This window comes from Falco naumanni, chromosome 12, assembly GCF_017639655.2.
Source record: "Falco naumanni isolate bFalNau1 chromosome 12, bFalNau1.pat, whole genome shotgun sequence".
Taxonomy (NCBI): Eukaryota; Metazoa; Chordata; class Aves; order Falconiformes; family Falconidae; genus Falco; species Falco naumanni.
Window position 1 is genome coordinate 33793184 of NC_054065.1, and position 19440 is coordinate 33812623.

At 49.6% G+C, this 19440-nt stretch overlaps 1 protein-coding gene across 4 annotated transcripts in view; it reads left to right on the forward strand.

The window, feature by feature from the left end:
* Window positions 1-19440, forward strand: part of LOC121096166 (phosphofurin acidic cluster sorting protein 1-like) — a 69702-nt gene that overhangs the window by 34510 nt on the left and 15752 nt on the right. For 2 of the 4 annotated variants that reach the window (XM_040611849.1, XM_040611850.1), the window contains exon 2: window positions 13422-13509. In XM_040611849.1, coding sequence (XP_040467783.1) covers window positions 13422-13509 — 88 coding nt within the window. Of the gene's footprint in view, window positions 1-13421; window positions 13510-14459; window positions 14576-15670; window positions 15834-16156; window positions 16243-19440 lie in introns of those variants that run through there. The other 2 variants (XM_040611851.1, XM_040611852.1) reach the window with 2 other exon arrangements.

The window sequence follows — 19440 nt, forward strand, 5'->3', positions numbered from 1 at the left end:
CGTCTGCTTGGCCTTACGTGGGTGTCGACAGAGAAATTCTAGAAAGCAGTGCAGTAGCTGGTTGTGGACCCCGGTCAGCACCTCTGCCTTTCCACTCAAAAACACTGGAGTGATCTACTCTCTGGTTGAGCGGCAGTGCTCTTTTAGGCTTTCTAAAGCAAAAGCCTCCTCCGTCAATGGCTGATGCCTTGAAAGGGAGACCTCCAGACCTTCTTCCTTCTTTCAGGGTACAAATCCGGTTTTATTTTCCCTCTTGTTGGGTTCTCCCTAGTTCAGTTTCTGGGCTGTCTTTCCCTCTTGTACAAAACAGGGCTGGCTGCGCTCCAGGTCTGTAAAGACCCACATTGTTCTGTGTGGAATTGCTCATCACAACTGGTTATTCCCTTTAAACAAGCATCTTTGGGTGCAGGCGACATCATAGAATTGTTTTGGTTGGAAGAGCCCTTTAAGATCATAGAGCCCAACATCAGAGGACCTTGGTGGTATTTGCTTCTGTGGGCAGGACCAAACTGCACTGTTCCCTCAGTGGGTCAGTGTACTTGGTACCAGAGCCAGCCCCAGTGATACTGCAAAATGGTTCTTCAAGACATCATTGCCAGAGTGGTGGTAGACGAGCGGTTCAGTTCAGGTTGGGTGGAGCTTCCCTGTATTGTGACATGGCTCTGTGCTGTGCTGTGTTGGCTGTGAGTGCTTGGTGTGGTGGGGAGCTGATGGGGCCTAGCTTTATCTATGTAGGACACAGTGGGCTGAATATGGGAATCCTGGGCTGCTGAGCTGCTGCTCTAGTGCAGGTGTTAGGAGTAAGCATGCAATATCTGCAGTGGCAGTGCTGGCACTGCTTCTCCTGTGTCAGGTTGGTCTAGAGAGCTGCCCTGAGCGTCTCCCACCCAGCAGTAAGCAGGACTGCTGCTGTTGGGCTTGGCATCCCTGGCCCTGCCACTGCTGGAGATACGGCTTGCATTTGTGAGGCTAGGTGCTCTGAGCATGTCAGATGGTTGGTGCACCTTCCAGGGTTCTGGATAGTTGCTGGGTCTCCAGGTATTGTGTACCTGTGTCTCCCCTCACCTGTCTGTGCCTCCATCCCTTCCACCACATCTGGGCTGATCCAGCAACCTGCCACTTACGATAAGGAGCAATGATGATGCTCTGATGCAGTCTCTGATCTTTTATATGTTACATGAGGGAAGGGTAATGTGATTGCATCCACGGAATCACACTAACAAAAGACCCTGTGCCTTTGTACCAGGGTAGCAGTGCTCTTCATAATTCCCAGGGGAACAGCTTCCTCTGCCTTCTTTCCATATATGATTATCCTGAGGAAGGGACTCACCTCTCCTTTGAACTGGCAGCCTATTTAGAGCTGAGCACCAGCAAATATAACATGCTACTAATAACCTAATGAATGCTTTGGGGGCCTTGGCTTCTCTAGGCTGGTGTTTTGCTCTTGTTTCTGCATATTGCTGTTCATGCCCTGGGTAATTTGACTTTGTTTCATCTTTTAGATGCTTGCTTCTTGGCCCTGGGAACTGAAGATAGTGCCGTCTAGCCAGGCTGCTGTGCTGCCCCTCCCTTTGGGCATTAGGTTGGCTTGTGTGATGCTTTCACAGCATTTCTGTTAAGGAGCTGCCAGATGTTTCTGAACTAGGTTTTTCCTTTGGGTGGTACCCTATTGGTATGTCTAGATCCTGGGCATTTAGTTAAGTTTGCTCTTCTGATGTTGTCCCTTGACTTTTTTACTTCTCTTAAAAAATTGTAACTGGTTAGAATTTCACAGCCACTTGCAGCCTTACTGCCTGCCTTTCTTAACCGCTTACTCTGTGTTAGTCAGATTCAGAGCTGTCCCCTCATGGCTGTTGTCAAAACTTTGCAATATATTCTGGGCTTGAACTAGCTTTTATTTCTTTTATAGGCTTCTTTTATAGTTTGATCAGTGAACTAAAAAAGCCACATTTTTGTTTCTTCTGCTTCAGTTGGCTGGTGCAAAGCTGCCTGTGGGCCAGTCCCAAGGTATGTGCGCTGGCATAAGTTTCTTTAACTGGCTGTGTAAAAGAGCTGGAGATGACTCATTTCGGAAATGTTTAACAACGTCCTGTGTAAAATTCGGAGTACTTGGAAAGAAAACAAGGACAGTGCATTGGACTACAGACCTGACTTGGCCAACGCATGCCTGAATAACAGGCATAAAGAAGCACCTCTGTTGCAGCAGGTGGCTTTGTGTGTACCTATCATGCAGGAAATTCTTTACTTCAGCCACAGATTCCCACGGGTTTGTGGGAGGAGCTGTATGATAAACCACCTGTCCCTCTATTTCCTGGTATCTCCGATAGGCACTTTGGTGCTCTGATGAGTACTAAAAAAATGTACTTTAAAAAGAATAAGTGGTTGGTAGGGTGTTGAAGTTTTCATGCATGTTGCAAATTCAGATTGTCTTAGCCAGGGTGGCTGTGTGTGCCTGGTGTGGCTGTAATACAGGATGTGGTGAGGTGGCACACCACGTTATTTACAGACCCTTTTGCTAGGCAAAATGTCTGTTGTGATAGCTCCTGGCTCAGATTGCAGCTTGCTGAGATGCTGGATGGGCACAGTGATCCTTGGAAAGAATATCTTGTTCCACTGGGACAGCAGCTGGAAGTGAGCAGCTCCAGGTGCATGGAGTGTTGTCTGCTTGGTCTGTGTGCTGCTTCCAGAGCCCCCAGGGCCCTGTCAGCCTGTGAGTAACTGTCTGATGCTGCTGAGCCCAAGCTGCAGCGCCTTTGCAGCTGGGCAGCATGGCAGCCTGCTGGGAAATCTCATAGTGCCAGTGACATAAATGACTTCAGGCAGCAGCTGCCTGCATGCTTTGCCTGGAGAGGTCCTCAAGGGGAAACTGCCTTTGCTCTGGCCTGCTGGAGCTCAGGCTGCTCCCTAGATACAGCTCCTCTGCTTTTGCAGGGCAGCCAGTGCATGCTTCTTGATGCCTGCACCCAGCGAGCCTGATGTTACAGGGGTGGACTTGAGCACAAAGCACTATTATATGGCTGGGGTTTTCTGGTAAATACCATGGTATCCCTCAGCTAATGATCTAGCATGAACCATAGCAACATGTACAGCCTTCTCACTTCCACTCCAGCTGCATGGGTTGTGTGGCACCTCTGCCTCAGGAAAGCATGCGTGGTTGGGTAGAAACAGCCCAGCAGCTTTGGATTGCAGGGGTGTGACATGGTGGTCATCTCTGCCAGCAGGGGCTATTTCTGAAGGTGACTGATGAGGAGAAGCAGTGCACGCTAGAGTGTTTGCAGGCATCTCTATGCTAAAAGGAAAGCTGCTCTGTAGCACCAGGTAAGCTGCAGCTCCTTGCCATGGGGTGTGTGGATAGCTCTGGTATGTCTGTGACAGTGACAGGTTGTAGCAGCTGACAAGGCCTTTCCAGGCAGATCTCAGGGTTTCCATTCCACCCCCTGATCTTGCTTTTGACACTGAATGCACAGTGAATGTTCTCCTGTGATTTTAACAACTGTCCTTTCATAGCTCCCCCACTTTTCAGACAAGGGTCCTTGTGTGTGGTCAGCACAGTGGCCTTGCTAGTCTTTATCAGTGGGTTGAGAGACTTGTGTTATCAAAGAGGTTAAAAACCCATTGGGAAATGCCGTGCAGAAAATTTAAGGTCACTTTTAGTCAATCTGGATTCCTTTTGCTTTCACCTGGGAAGTAGTCCACAGGGACTCAGTGGTTTGGGGTGATGGGTGAAAAGCAGTACCTTCAGCAGTACTGTGTTATGAAGGTACAAGTGGGTGATTACAAACCGGCTAAAAGGAAAAGATTTAAAGCAAAACTAGTGGGGAAAGCTGTGAACAGAGGCTAAATACATCTGGGAAGACTGCACAGCAACTCTGTTGAAATAACAGTGTTCCAGCCTGTACAGATCCTGGGCACGATAATAGTAGGCTATAATGCTTCAGAAGGGCATTTTTCTGTTGCTGACTTTTTCTAGCACAGAGCAGCATGACCAGACTGTAAAATGACATTATTAGGTGCCAGGTTTGTATCTGACTTGAGTCAGATTAAATGTTAGCAGGAAAAGAATTTTGTTGGGAAACATGCAGTTCCCAAGAGTATTTTAGTCTTTCCTCTTAGCTTTTGAACCTGCTGGGCAACTTCATTTGGTATTTATGGAAGACTAGAAGGAAAGAACTTTTAAAACCACATCGCTTGGTATAAGGAGGGTGCAGGGAAACCTCAAGAGCAGCAAAATGTGTCAGTTCAAATTTTGAAGCTGCAGCCCCATCAGAGTGGAGAGCTGGGCATTGTCTGCCTTGTCCTTGGCACCTGCTCCTTGTGTTTTGCCTTAGTGTGGTTATGTTGCCTACTTGGGCAGGCTGGAGGCTTGTGGAGCAGAACTGTACTGTGTGAGGGAGGCATTTAGTACAGCTTTACAGGCAGGCATGAAGCTGTCACAAAACAGTAGCAGCCTGGATGGTGGCTGTGTGGGGTCCAGGACTGTGCCAGTGACATCAGAGATGGAGCAGCTCTTCCCTGGAGTGGCTTGGCTCAGAAAGAAATGGAATAGCACAGAGGAAAGCTGGATGTGCAGAAGGCTGTGGCTTGCTTCAGTGCACAGTGGTATCTGCCTTAACTCTCTGGACTGGTAGGTTCAATCCCTGCCGAGCAGAGCTCTGTATTAAAAGCTGCCTGGAGAGAGGAGACTTGCTAGGAAGGAGGGGCAGGAATAGCCCTGTCAATGCTGACAGCTATAGTTGTCAGTTTCCTCTTGCCCGAGTTCTGTGCTGGCTGCATACATAGGCAGTGCTCGTCCTGCTTGGGAGTTTGTGATGCTCGGTAGGCCTAGCACCACAGCAGCAGCTGTTCTTTCTTCCCACAGTGGGACCAGCTGCATTGGCAGGAATGACATCTGAGATCAGAGTAGGAAGTATGTGTGTCTTGTGTGTAATTTGCTCTCCAGGCTGGCAAAGCATGTGGAAGCTCTCAGTCCACAGCAGGGATGGGTCAGAAAGCGACATTTCTCAGGAGGAAGCAGTCCTCAGGTTGGGAGATGGCATTCAGGTTATATATAGACTTCAGCTGTGTCTTTGTCTGCTGTGTGCAGTGTCCCGCACTGAGCCACCCTCGAAATGAGCACAGAGGCAAGCACCTGTGTCCTAGACACAAGTCCACAACACAAACAGCTAGCTGGCCAGAGCTGTCCGCTTCGTTTCAAGGCTGCCAGTATTGCTGAGCCCAAAACTGTGGAGCTGTCTGTAGCTATGGAGCCTGTAAAGGACAGCTGTGCTTAGAGGAATCAGCCTGAGAATAGGAAGGGAACATTTCGTCATACAGGCTTATCTTTGACTTGAGTCCGCTATTGCATTTGCATTGGTCTGAGAAAGTATTTTTCCTGTTTAGAAGCAATTTGCTTGGAGAGAAGCTGGCATGCACTTGCCCATGTGATGAGGCACGTCCAAACCTCAGCAGCCTTGAGAAGAAAGCACACTTGCTCTGGAGCAGTCAGGTGTAGGCCTGAGCAGTAGGAATCACAGGCAGCTTCACTGGGCTGAGAGTGTCACTGCTGTCTGCGCTTAGTGGGATGCTGGAGAAGATGGAATACTCCTTGGTTGGGTGTATGGCCTTGGCCGAGCGTTTTATGTGAGAGCTGTTTGTCCATTGCAGCCAGGCCTGCTGTGTGCTGATTTGGGGTGCCGTGACCCCTGCAGTGGCACTGAAGAAGCCATGCACCCTCATGCCTCTGCTTCATTGCCCTCCTCCTTGGACCAGCCTACCCTTTCTCACTATGCCACGGGCAGCGAATAAGCAAGGGAAGCCAATTCAGCTCTTGTCCTGAACATTCTTTCATTAGAAGTGCAGTGTTACAAGTAGTTCAGATCTTCTTCCACATGCACAACCTGCATGTTAACGTTTTGGCAGCACAAAAGCAGCTGAAAGCCTGTAGTAGATGTAGGAAAAGTGCTATGCACCCTGAGTGCAGCACTGCTGCTGGTCTGTCTGCCCCTCCTCGTGTGACTCTCCGCGTTTAGGGCTGGTGTACACTCAGTACCACATCTTGGCTGATCTCTTTTAACAAGGATGTTTCAAAAGCTTAACTTCTTAAAACCTGACAAGGAAACATAGTGGCTGGTCCAAGAACAATTTTGGCTGTAGCTATCAGATTACCAGTTTTGAAAGCCCTAGGGAAGAGAATGATTTTGCACATCAGTGTTAGGTATTTAGAAAGATTTTTATATTCTCCTAGATAAATCTAACAGATCTCTTCTGTAATGCTGAGTGAATCTTACACCCTCCAGACAATCAGTGAATCCATTACCTGGCTGTGCTCGATCCTCCCTCACATCTGGCTTTCACACAGGTAGCAAGCAGCTCTGATAGCTGTTGCTGGTGATAGCTGGTACCTGCTGCTGCTGCCGGCTGAGACATGCACAAGGTCTGCCAATGTTCGTGTCACTTCTCTGAGCCTCCTTACGTTGTAGGTGCATTTGAACCAGCCTGGTATGTCTGCTATGCCTTGTCCTAACTGTTGTGTCTCTTCAGGGTGTGACCTGCTCTTTCCCGTGCATCTGTTGTGAGTGGCTGTACCGTCTCAGAGGTACTGCAATGCTATGATTGGCACAGGAGCGCCAAGAGGTTGTGATGGGAGAGCAGCTGTTCCTGGGAGGCCTCTGGGTGGCAGTCACAGCTCCCGGGCAGACCGGGGTATGGTCCCTGCAGTGGGAAAGCTGCTTCTGAGTGTTAAATAGAGCAGCTGGGTGCGGCAAGCTCAAGGGCAAGTCGCTGACCAAACCAGAGCTGTTCTGTGATCATCTGCCCAGAGATTAAAGAGTTAGGCACTTTTCCAAAGGCTGATCAGAGCAGGTCATGCCTGATAAATGTACATGCACAGTGAGATGGTGATGTTTAATGCAGTTAAAAATGGACTGCCCAGTCAGATGATGACAGCAACGGCTGTTGGGGTGGGCTTTCTGTCCTCTGAGGATAGGAAAAATGAAAAAAATGAGGTGCTCCAATACCGTCGTGCTGAGGTCCCATTTAATGTGCTGCACTGGCCTCTTCGCAAAGAGGCTGCAGTCTGTCTTGAATGGCCATCCCAGGGGGCATGTGCTAACACAGGGCTGTAAGCCGGACTCTGCACAGCTGTGAGCAGCCAGTCATGAAGACAAGGAAGGGTAGATGTAGCTACTTGCAGGACACAGTTTTCTTCCCTTTGCCTCCGATTTGTCCTGACTGAGGATGCCCTCTTACTGTTGGTAGTGTACACTCTGCTGACACTGGCATTCTTCGCTGTTTTAAGCATGCATTTGTCCTCTGTCCTCCTCCCGTGTAGTGCAGACAACTTGGTGCTGTGGGGAGAAGGAACCCTTTCTCAGCATGGGCTTTATGTTCCTTTGTCTCTGAGGGTTATAACAGCAAAAGGAAGAAGAGTGTCAGCAGGTCGTCCAGAATTTGTGAGCTTTGGCCTTGGGTTTGGTCTCTCTAGAGCCACGTGGAGGGAGGTGGGATGATGGAGGGGACCAGGAATAGTCACATGGGGAAACAGGCTGGATATCCTAAAGCAGGCAGAGCCATAAGCTGTAAAATGCTTTACAGGAAATGAAAGGATTTTCATTTCCAACCTGGAGGTTTTTGTCTTTCTGTCCCTTATGTTTTGGGATTTCCTTTGGGAATGTCACTTGGGAATCGGGATGAGTCAAACCTACTGCAATTTGCAGTAACAGAAGTCTGCTCTGGATCCAGCAGCAGGACAGATGCGTGCTATTGGTAGCAAAGTTGCTGTCAGCCAGGATGCTGGGGAGCCAAAATGCTTCCTCTCTCACAGCAAGGAGGGGATTGCTCGTCAGCACCAGGGCTGTTGTGCTGCACACCACCCTGTGTAGCTCAGCTAGGGGACCCTGTTACACAGCAGGCATTTGGTGGCCCTGGCCCTAGTTCCTTGGGGCCTCCAGGAGGGTGCCTTTGTGGCCTTTGGTCTCTGCATCCTGCTGTGTTACTCCAGTGCAGCTTGCTTTACATGCGCTTCCCAGGCAGCAGCAGTTGCTGGAGGGCAGAGAGGCAAGTGTGCTAGCAAGTCTTGAATGCTCTGTCACACTTTCCCTTGGGGAGGCTCTCAAAGCAGGCTAACACCAGCTTTCATCCCAGTTCATCTCAAAGCATGTAATTGGTCCACCTACTCGTCCTGATGCCAGAGCTGCAGAGCTTGATGAATCTGCTGCTGTCCCAGTTCATCGCTCCTGTTTGCTGGCAACAGGGACTTGGTTTCTGAAAGTGGAGTAGGTCTCTCCTCCCCTCTGTGTACATGAGTGGTGTCTTGTGCTTATGTACGGCTGAGGAAGTATCTTGACTTCAGAAAGCTGTGGCTGAGTGCACATTCACTACTTGCACCCCATTTGTGTGCTCTTCTCTTAGCGCCTGCTTTGGCCACTATCAGAGGTGAGCTGTAGGGCTGGACACCTCTCTGTTCAGGGCGGGTAAAGCTGCTTCTCCGAACTGTTGTATGAGACTAGCCAGCCCGCAGGGTGAGCTGCAGGGCAACCCCATCGCCCCGGGGTGGCTGGTGCTGGCCGGCTGCCTTCTGCCCTCCAGTGGGAAGCCTCGCAGGAAAGAGGTGCTGCACAGCAACTGAGCAGGGCTACAGGAGCGGCCCGTACCTTGCAAGGCCCACTGAACATCTGCCATTGCTCCAGAAGCCCAGTCTCAGAGGTGGATATCTCCTTGAAAGGCAAACCTGAGCTGTCGAGGTCAGGAAAAATACTGAGGAGCTGCTAAACTGCTGCTGTTGAAGGCTTAGTCCACAGCTGTGTGTCTAATAAGGATGGTAGTGTTGACAAGGATGCATGGAGGGCCAGTGCTGGGAAAGGTGGATGTGCTCTAATATTTGTAGGTGGCATGGGAGCACCAGGCAAAACCCAGGGAGCCTGGCTGCTGCCACTTGAAGGAATGAGTGCAAATGTTCAGGAAAACAATCCTGCCCAGAGAATGAGCTGCTACTCACCCGTGGTCAGTAAGCCAAGCACTGAACAGCCCAGAGTCCCAGCAGAAAAAATATACTGCGTCTGCTCAAAAGGAGTGTGAGACCTGCTGTTAAGGTTTTATATCCTGTTACTGGCCAGATGTACCGTTCAGAGTCCTTGTTGCTGCCTTGCTTTACACTCTAGACTTCACTTTCCATGTACCTCAGAAGTGCTCCTTGGCACCTCTGCCTCCTCAGTGCTTGTGTCCTGTGCAAAAAGAGATGTCTGAGGTTCCTTGTTTACCCAGAGCTCAAGCTGCTTCTCTGCCAGGCACCTTTGCCAGTTTGTGGATAAGTTTTGGCTAGTTTTGCAGCTCCAGTTTTACAGGGTGCTTCTAGAGCCCCCTCACCGTGTACAGTGTACCCCCAAATCTTTTTGCTGAGGCCATAGGTAGGTCTAAATAGTTTTCCTCTCCTTACTAGTTGCTCTCGGGCTTACAGGCAAAGCACAGGCTGTAACTTGCTACTCCTGTACTGTGCACAGATGCATTTTCATCCTATTTTCCTTCCCTCTCTACCAGCCTTAGGAGCTGTACCTCTAATTTGTATTCCCCTGGCATCAGGGACTTTAGAGGTGTGTGGCCTTCACTGAAACATTGGCCTTGAAATGCAACAGTAAACCCAGCCACTGTGAGTGTTACCTGTGGGCAGCGGTCACCTGTTGGGACAGGAGGTTGGGTGAATTTGGAAACAACAGCTGGAGCCAGTGCTTTGCTGCTGGCACTGAATTTCACAAAATAAATGTTACAGGAGCTTTGCTTTTCAAGGTGAATGCACAGGCGAGGTTGGTGACAATGTTATAAGCGTTTCATCAGAATTCAGAGCAAAAATTCCAAATTAACCATTTAACTAGAGAGGGAGAAAACAGCTGAGAAGCTGCAACCTGGGGGGGGGGGGGGGGGGGGGGGGGGGGGAAGGAAAAAATGTGCATAGAATGATGCTTTGGGGTGTTTTCAAAGTATGACTTCAATGTTTAAGAACATACTCTAGAAAAGTGCATACTCTAGAAAATTTCAGCTTTGAGGCTTTAAATGCTATCAGACAGTTAACTCAGTGGGTTCCTGGGTTTGCTTCTTTCTCTAGCCCCCTTCCCCCTCCATCTTATTTTGATGTAATTGCAGGATCTCAACTTTGAAAGTTAGTGCTTGTTTAGCTAAGGTGAGTGAGAGTGTCTGTGTGCATGTGTCGGTGCACGCATGTGTCAGTGCGCACATGTGTCTGCTCCTTAGCCAGGGGGGTGCCGTCAGGATGCATGTGTTTGTATGTATGTACCTGTGCTCCTTTTCATTACCACCACCTTAGCTGAGGCGTGGGTGGCAGTGATGGGTGTGTGAATGTGGGTATGTGTACATGTACTCTTGTTTGTGATGTCCTCAGCCAGCAGCGGTGGTGGGCTGTGTGCTTCTTGGTATCTTCAGCTTTGGTACCAGGTTGAATAAAGAGGTAGAGCGGAATGAATGAAGGTTAGGAGCTGCTTTATTTTATTGCATGTTTAAAAAGCCATGATCAGGAAAGAGGATTTTTGGCTGACGAACCATCCCAGTTAGTGATGGAAAGAAGGCAGCATTTTTTAAGATAATATCAGGAAATGGTGAGTATCACTTGCCAGTGAACAACCGGTAGTGGAGTGTAGGAGTACTGGAGTTCCAGGAGGCTGTCGGACTGTCCTGTTGGAGCTCATTTTCCTTGTTGCTGTCAGTCACCGTTGCTATCAGTGTTACACAGTCATGTTCACCACAGCACAATACAGAGGCAGTCCTTGCAGTAGTTCCACAGCTCGAGTAATTGCTACTTAATCTGTTTAATTATATGAGCAGGAAGATCCAGATTTATAACTTATCTACCAAAAAGTGCAGTGACTTTAGGGAATCACGGTGATCAGTTCTGGGCAAGACCATGGGGTAGTTGCCGTGGGATTTGGCTCAAGCGTTCAGATAGGCACTGCCGTTCTGATCCCTGTGATCAGTCCTGTCCTATAGAGGTCTGCAGGGATTAGTGGGAGACCCACTGCTCTCTGGAACTGGTGCCAAACACTTAGCGGTGACAGAAATCTAGGTGATGCAGGGATTGATTAAGTAACAGATCAAAAGAGGGTCATCAGGGACAGCCAAGCTGCTAGGGAGCACCCTTTTAAAAATTGTGTGCTCTTGTGCTGCAAATAAGTACATTTAGACTCCAGGACACGCATGCTAATTTCTGTGGGAAGGGCAGTGGTATTTCAGAAAGCACTGTTTTGAGAAGGGGTTGGAGTTGCAGGGTAACATATACGTGAGCTTGTGAGATCTTTTGAGTGCTGCAGGGGGGGATGAGCAGAGAGCGGAAGGGGGTTACTACCTTCCCGTACGTGGTTCGGTAAGGACCAGGGGCAGAGTACAGGGTCTCCCCCTGTGTAAAAGAGACCTTGAAAACTGGAGAGGGATAGAAAGAAGCTTTGAAGTGCCTTATTGGAAATAAAAGAGCTGCCCAAGTGGGCAGAGCTGATCAGTATGCATGTACTCTTCCCCGAGGAAAAATACCAGGTACCGACAGGACTCTGAAGTGCCTCAGATTGGAGCATGAAGAGCTAATGAATGGATTAGTTTGGATAAGGAGTGTGTTTTTACAGTGAGAACAACTGCTAGGTAGAATTATAATCTTTCAATATCCTCCAATTAAGACTGGATATCCTTATGGAAGTTTTAATCTTTTTGGGATAACTTTTTAACACAGATAACTCACATCTAGATATGTGCTGTATGGAAAATTTGAGTACATGTTCTGTACTTGCCTTATACATTCAAGCCTGATTCCTCTCTGTGGCTTGTCTAGGGACTAGGGACAGTCAAAGTTAGAACTGGTTAGCAATGGTGTTAGCTAAGCTTAGCCTCTTTGAAGACTTTTCCTTAGTACATCTGGTGTGGTTTGCTGTAACCCATCTTTCTGTTAGTACTCAGTCCTGCCCTCCCTGCCCTAGAGGTGGCCTCCTTGTCTTTGGCCACGCTCCCCACTGCTCACTCCTAGCCTTGCCTAAGTGTTTCTGGGGAGCAAGAAGCCTGCCCTAGATGATTTCTCCCTTCCTACAAGCAGAGGCTCAAACAGGAAGGGTGGACAGGGATGGGATCACTGATTACAGTGCCGGGGGTGGGTATGAGGGCTTAGGGGGCTGTAGCCCTGGGTTTTGGCTGAAGGAATCCAGGCCATCTGGCAAAGAGGCAGGACTCCCAGCTTCCTGACTTCTGGTCTCCACCATGCCCTGCTACCGAAACACAAAGGACAAAACAGCAGGATTGCAGTCACAGTCCAGCAAACCTTCTGCACAAGCTAAAATAATTTTAGCAGGGAGGGCAGGCACATGGTAGGAGGTGAGTGCTTGCTAAGCCCTAAACCTGTCCTGCAGTACAGCTGCCTGTCCCTTTCCAGTATCATTCCACCTCTGGGCTGTTTTACACTGTTGCTGTATGTTAGCATAGCAAGGACAGTTGGGTTTTTTCCTTCTGGAGGGGGAGGGGGGGGGAAGAAAAAGCACAGAGGGGAATAGATTTGGCCCTCAGAGAGCACAGTGTATCAGACAGAAAGGTATTTGGTAGCAGGCCATCTGTTTTCCAGGAAGAGTGGCCTAATCTCAGGTACAGCACACTAGTATCCACAAAAGTCCGGGTACCACTGCCTGCAGCAGTGCAGACACAGGGTGGAGCACAGAGGCTACTTGTGAGACTTGAGAGTGCCAGTGTTGCTTGTAAAAATGTGTTTGGCCTGTGCTTCTGACACATAGCTCCTTTCTCCATGGGGGTCCTGCTGCAGGCTCCTAGGCAGGAGGTCAGGGTGGCTGGCTGGCTCACAGGCACTGACTAGTCCTTCGAGCCGCAAAAGTAACTCTTCTCACTCAGCCTCAGGCACCTTCCTGGGTTTTTCCTGGAGGTGCCACTTACCATACTGAGTCCCTGGGATATGAGGTTGTCAGGGTGGTGCTGCTGTATGAGGCTTTCTGCGGGGCTGCTGCTGCCCAGCTTCCGAGTCAGCTCTGTGTGGTACTGTGCAAGAGAAGAGCTGAGTTGTGATGTCTGCATGGGAACATTTGCCTTAATTAAGTCCAGGATAAGAGTGGATTTAAGTGCTTTGGTTTATAAATAAACAGCACTGTGGCCAAGGTAGATTTAAGCAGAGCTGGCAACAGCCCTACTTGGGAAGGGATCTCTTTACCACATGGCCTGCTGTTGGACTTCCTGTTGCATGCTAATCCCTTAAGCCTGCTTTAGCTCTGTTAATTTTCCTTCTTTCCTTTTTTCCCCAATGGGCTGTCTTGGTGGCGCGTGAACGCCAGTGTTCCTCGGCCAAGCTTGTGCCTGCAGCTGGGCCAAGCATCTAGGCTGCCTTCCGAGCACTGGGTACCATGTGGCAGGACCCCAGGGATGGTGGTGCCTGAATGTGTCCCATTCTCTCTGTCTTACAGGCTCTGCAGTCTGCGCCTGAAGAAACTCACAGTGCTGAAAGAGCTGGACAAAGAGCTAAGCTCAGTGCTTATCGCTGTGAAGATTCAGGTATGTTCCTTTCCTTGCTGCTGCCTGATGGCAGCAAGCCCATCCTTGTGCCCTCTGTGAAGTGCTGGTCTGCATGTCCCTTGCCTTGTGCCCACCCTTTGCTTCTGTCTTGATTAGCACCCCTGGGGAGATTTTGGCTCTCAGGCAGGTGGGAATGATGCCCCAGGGACAGCAGCAAGCTGCCTGGTGCTTGTTTCTATCAGGGATGAATTTGGTTAGGCCTCTACGCTGGCACAGAGTGCTTCTTGCTTCCCTGCCTGCTTCAGCCAAGATCCTCCTCTTGACCTGCTGTTCGGAGTTTGGCATCCCCTACACCACTGTTCCCGACCCTTTAGACAGGCTCAGCACTGGTGGTTTCTGGCAGTGTCTTCCATCCAGATCCCCTCCCTGGGGAGTGAAGGGTGGGAACGGAAGGGTGGAAGGGATCAGCAGCTCTGTGCATGACTTCTGCTAACATTTGCACCCCATGTGATCTCACTGCTGCCTTTGCTGTCCCCTCCCTTTCTCTGTGCATTCCCGCTGGGCCTGGTGCCTCTACTCTCAGCCAGGCCAAGGGGAAGGGAGAGAACCTTTGTCACCAAGGGTGGAGGGAATTTGCTGCCATCCTGGTATGTGTGACCCTTCCCCCTCCCTCTTTGCAGCGGGTGGTGAAGAGATGGGTCTCTGTGGGTGCAGGCACATACTTTGTGCCTGCGAAAGGACAGCATGGAAGCAAGATGCCTCTTGAGTATGCTGTCCTCACCACAGCTTCCCTTACACAGCTGGGATGCTGGTGTCCTTCCTTTGTTCTTGTCAGCTAGCAGAAAAGCTGCTGATCCCATTGAAAGCACTGTGGGGTGGGAGCTCAGCAGCTTTGCACTCCCACAAAGCTCTTTGTGCCACGCATATTAGGATCTAAATCCTGGATTAGTGCTGGAAGCTGCAGTATTAGTGGAGGTCTGGGAGCTGGGGTTTGCCTTCGTGGCAGACCTGATTCACCTGCACAGAAGGAACTGAAAGCGAAATGTGTGAAACTCAAGGCCTGGAGTGAGGACAGCAGGAGGATGCTGTGGTCCACACACTATTGGTCAGTGTCCCACTTTGCTGGCCTTTCTATCCCTGTGTGATAGAGAGGGAGACCATTCAGGAGAGCTGAAAGCACTGGGATTTCACTCCCAGAACCTGTCCCCCTTTGGTGCAGGTTTTAGCAAGGGTACAGCCAGGGCAGGAGAGAGCTTTGTGGCCCCTGGAAATGCAGGAGTAATCAAGGCTGGGCCACGGGTGCCAGCAGCACAGGACTCGGGGGCTGGGAGCGAGCTGGGGGCTGTGGGTCCCATGTGTCTGGGAGGGCTAGGCTGGTCCCTTGCTCCTTTTATCTCCTGCACTGTTGGCCCAAGCTGTCTGTGCTTCTGTGGACTGGGGAACCTTGGGCTCCCAGGCAGCCCCCCTTATGGCAGAGCGTCCATGTGCTGAGCATGTACATCCTCAGTTGCCCTCTCTCTCATGCACTGCAAACATGAGACTGGAGGAGGCTGCACAGTGGGACTCCAGCTCTTGCAAACAGATCACCCCCAGCCCTGCCACAAGCCAACTTTGCAACCTGTTGGCAAAAGAAATTAACAGGCTTCAGCAGTGACTGAGGTCACAGGGATTTTTCACCGCAGGGCTCCTTTCCCTGCCAGGGAACGGAGACTGCATTCTGGGGCTTAATTTAGACGTGGTCACCTCCTCTCTGTGCGGCCACATGCCCATGGCTGCATGCTGATGTAGGCTCCCTGCGAAGCTGAAGGGAACTGGAGGAGAATGCTTCTGCCCACATTACCCTGTGGCTTGACACTCGTTGTGGGAGTGGGTTGGATTTGTATGCTTCCCCAGGCTGGTTCCACCTGCCTGACCAGCTGCCTTGGCAGGGTCAGGCACTGCTGAGCCTTCCTGGAAGGCAGATGGAAGCCGTAGGCAGCTTCACCACAGCCTGCCTACAGAATGGCCTCAGATGGATCCATGCCTCCTGCTCCTCTCCTAGGTAACAGATGAGTCACGCTAGCAAGAAGCTGTTTGAAGGCTGCCTGGCAAGTGTTGCCATCTCCATCTTTTGGATGGAAACAGCTGATGCATGTAATTTGTGGAGGACCTGCAAGTTCCCAAGGGGGCAGCTGGGGACTAGTGGAAAGGGGAGCTATATTTTCTCTCATTTCAGTAGTAGCTCTGTTGGGTTAAGGAAGTTACCTGTCAGGAAGTTGGTGCTCTGAAAGGCAGATTGCATGGAAACAAAGCTCTGACCCTGCCTGAATGGGACTGGCACCAAGACAACAGCCCCAGCGCTGGAGGCAGTCTGCTGAATGAATGTACGTGACCCAGAAGGTGGTGTAAGCCTGTCTAGAATATCTGATCTCCTTGTTGCAGTGATCATGCCCTTCTGGTCTTAAAATACAAGTTTCCAAGTGTGGTGTGTGCTGTTATTTGTGCCTTCATCTAAAAAGACCACTGTCAAAGGACTAAGGGCGCTTTCTGTGTCTACAGAACACATCCATTTCCCAGAAGTGATTTGAATATTTAATGTTCAGTGGCTTCCAGTGAGGTGAAGTCTGCACTACTGTGGAAAAGGGGATTTACTCTCATATCACTTGCGTGGTTTTTAAACATTATCCCTCATTATATCTTTCAACAGACTGGAGATGTCATAGAGCGTTCCTTCTGTGTATTGTTCAGCATGGCATTAAGAGATTCAGATGTGCCTGACTCGGCTCCATAAAGGTGCAGATATCTGTCTTGGCATCGTAACCAACTGTGGTGTGAAGGGAAGTGCGGTTGTTCCTCTCAGCAGAGAGACTTGCTATAATTCAGAAACACCCAGCCTTGAGCCATGAATAGAGGAAACAATCAAAGAAAGAAGAAAACAAACCCCAGAACTTTCAGCTCCTGTGACAGGTGCTGTGGGAGGGATGCAGAGCCTGCTGCAGCAGCTTGCAGGATGTGGCTGGTGACTCAGGTTCAGCCCTTGGTGCTGCTGTAGAGGGATGATGCTGGCAGCCCCTACATAGACCAGAATGTGTGTTACAAAACAGGCCAGGCTGAGCTCATTTGCCTCTGCCAGGCCTGCCTGCTGCCCTGGCCCTGCTCCCTGCAGGAGCTTGGATGTTTTGCTCCTTCTTGCTATGCATGGAAGATACATGAAGAGGTTTCTGTCTACACCTCAGTCATGCTTTGTTTCTAATCTTTTTGCAATCACTTGTAGGATTTTCCACTCCTGCCTGAGCAATCCCAGCTACCCCCTAAATAATGAAATTTGCTGATGATATTTAATGGGCTGTTCTCTCGCAAAATGCACCTTTAGGTTGAATTCTGGGTGGTCTTTTGCTGTCTGCCTTGGCCTGGTCTCCCATACTATGTCAGTTCTCTCTCCTGTTCCAGGTTTGGTATGCTCTTCTAGCCTCAACCCTGTGTTTTAAACAAGACCCATCAGTACAGATTTATACCTGAAACTGGGGATTGTACCTTACAAACCAGACCGGCGCATCATGCACCTGTGTATAGTAGTGAAAGGTCCTGTATGTTTTCTATCTATTAGGTAGTGAAGATCTGTGACCACAACCTCTCCCTATTGCTTTTCACTTCCTTAACTGTCTTTGTCACCTTTGATCTTCATGTAATGGTCTGATAATAAGTTTTCCTGTAGTACTGGTGGTGATACTCAACTGTTTTGCTGAGAAATTGGTCTTGCCTGACATTACTCAAATTGCAGAACAGCTGAGCTATATCAGGTGCTCAAGGCCATGTCCAGTTGAGGTTTGAATTTCTCAAGGGATGGAGAATCCTGTCTTTGTGTGTCCTGCCCCAAGGTTTGACTGCATTCACAGAGAAAAAAAAATCCCAACATCTAATGGTAATTCCTCATGCTCCAGCTCATCCCTGTTGTCTCTCATTCTGTTCTTGTCTACCTCTGAGAGGAGTTCACTTCTGTCTTCTCTTCACCCTCCTGCTAAGTGTCTGTAGGCAGCAGTAATGTACCGCTTCACCTTCTCTTTTTCCAGCTGAACAAACCCAGCTCACTCAGCCTCTCCTTGTATGTTCTGTGGTCCAGCCCCTGATCATCCTGATGTCTTTGGCTGGACTTGCTCTGATCTGCAAATGTCTGTCTTGTACTGGGGAGCCCAGACTGGTTCTGGAATCTAGTTGTGATGTCATCAGTGCTGAATAGAGGGGAGGAATCCCTTTTCCCTGTCTGCACACTTGCTGAGGCTGAGATCAGTGTCATTGCTGCAACAGGGCATGCTGCCATTATAGGGGTACCTTGATGCTTGCCAGGATCTCCGCTGTCCCTTTCTGCAGAGCCTGTCCTGCTCCCTGGGGTGCTTCACAGGCAGCAAAGTTGTGGGATGTCCTAGGGGAAGACTTTGCTTTTGCCTTTATTGAACCTCATGAGGTTTGTGTCAACCTTACTAGAAATCCTAAGTTGTTTTTAATTCTCTGTTGCTGGTAGGCAGGTAGTAGCCCGCAGGTGGAAAAATAACCAGTTTCTAATCTGTTTAATTGGAACAATGCTAGTTTCTGCTGGGTCATGATTTGTTCCTGAAACTGATCCATGTTTCCTACTGGATATGTGAGTACCATCCATGTCATGAAACTTGGTGTACCTTACAGGCTGAACTTGAGCTTTAGGGCAGTGGCTTTACCTTGCTGAGAGGACTGTACCTCAAGCATTTCTAGTACAATGTCTAGCCCTGTTTTTTACCCCAAGTGCTGGCTGAGCTTAGACGTTATGGTCTCTCTACCTTCAGTGACGCCACAGACTGGGTATCTCCCAGGGCTTCAGCTCAGCCATGATGCAGCCTGCCAGGTCATTGCACCCGTCAAGGACTGTCCCGGACCTAAAAGTGCTGCTGATTAGGGGGTCTCTCGGCTCCGCTGCTGCTCCTTTCTGCTTGCATTGTGATAATGAACCAGTCTTTGTCCCAGTCCTTGCAATGCCACATGGATGTGCACCAGTGTTTCACTTTAGGGCTAGAGCCGATGACTGGAGCTGGGTGTGGTACTTCTGCAGTGGTCAATGACAGTAACACACAGAATGACAATGTTTATGAAACCTTGACTCCACTGGACATGCCACCCAGGCTGATCTCACCTTTCCTTTGCTGTAACTCCATCCCCAGAAATAGCATCTGCAAGAAGAGTAATTGCATCAGTATGTGTGTTTTGACGAAAGAATGAATCTTTGGTGGATTGTCTGCAACAAACAGCAAATGGTAACATGCTAAAGTAAATGGTCACTGTCACAGTGACCACTTATCATCTCTTATTAAGAGTTCAGGAAGGAAGAGTCAGTGCGTTCTTGGCCAGGAAAGCTCACAGATGGTGAAGGGGATAAGCTCCAACTCCTCTCTTCAGTTTTAGGAATACCATTCACAGGAAAGCCTCACTCCTGGCACAGTCACTGGGATCAATGTTGCAGACAGCTCAGATTGGGCCTCTTGAAAACCAGCAAGGGTTTTGCTAGAGGTTGTTATTGCTTGGATGTCAGTGAGAACTGTAGCGCTGCATCACTGCAAAATATGGAGCCCTTTCTTGCTTCCTCTCTATAGGTTATTTGGGTTTTTTCCTTGCTGGCATGGGTAACACCAGCAACACAGGTGCAAGAAAGGTCTTATATCAGCACCACCCAGGCTTGCCGGACCGTGCTGAAGTTCCCATCAGCAAGTTTCCTTGGTGCTTGCTGGGTGTTGAAACATGCCCGTGCCCATTGCCATGCTCTTTGACTGCAGAGGGGAGGTAGCCGTAGTCTCCTTTATGGTGCCACCTGCATTCTCCTGTCATGACTTCTGGGGCTGCTGTCCCATTTGCAGTGGAGATGAAGAGCTGGGTGCTCTGAGCTCACCTAACCTTAGTCAAATCTAGGATTTGTCTAAGTTGCTGAAGGGTCTCTGGCCACGGCCAGCTTAGGATCTTGCCAGACAC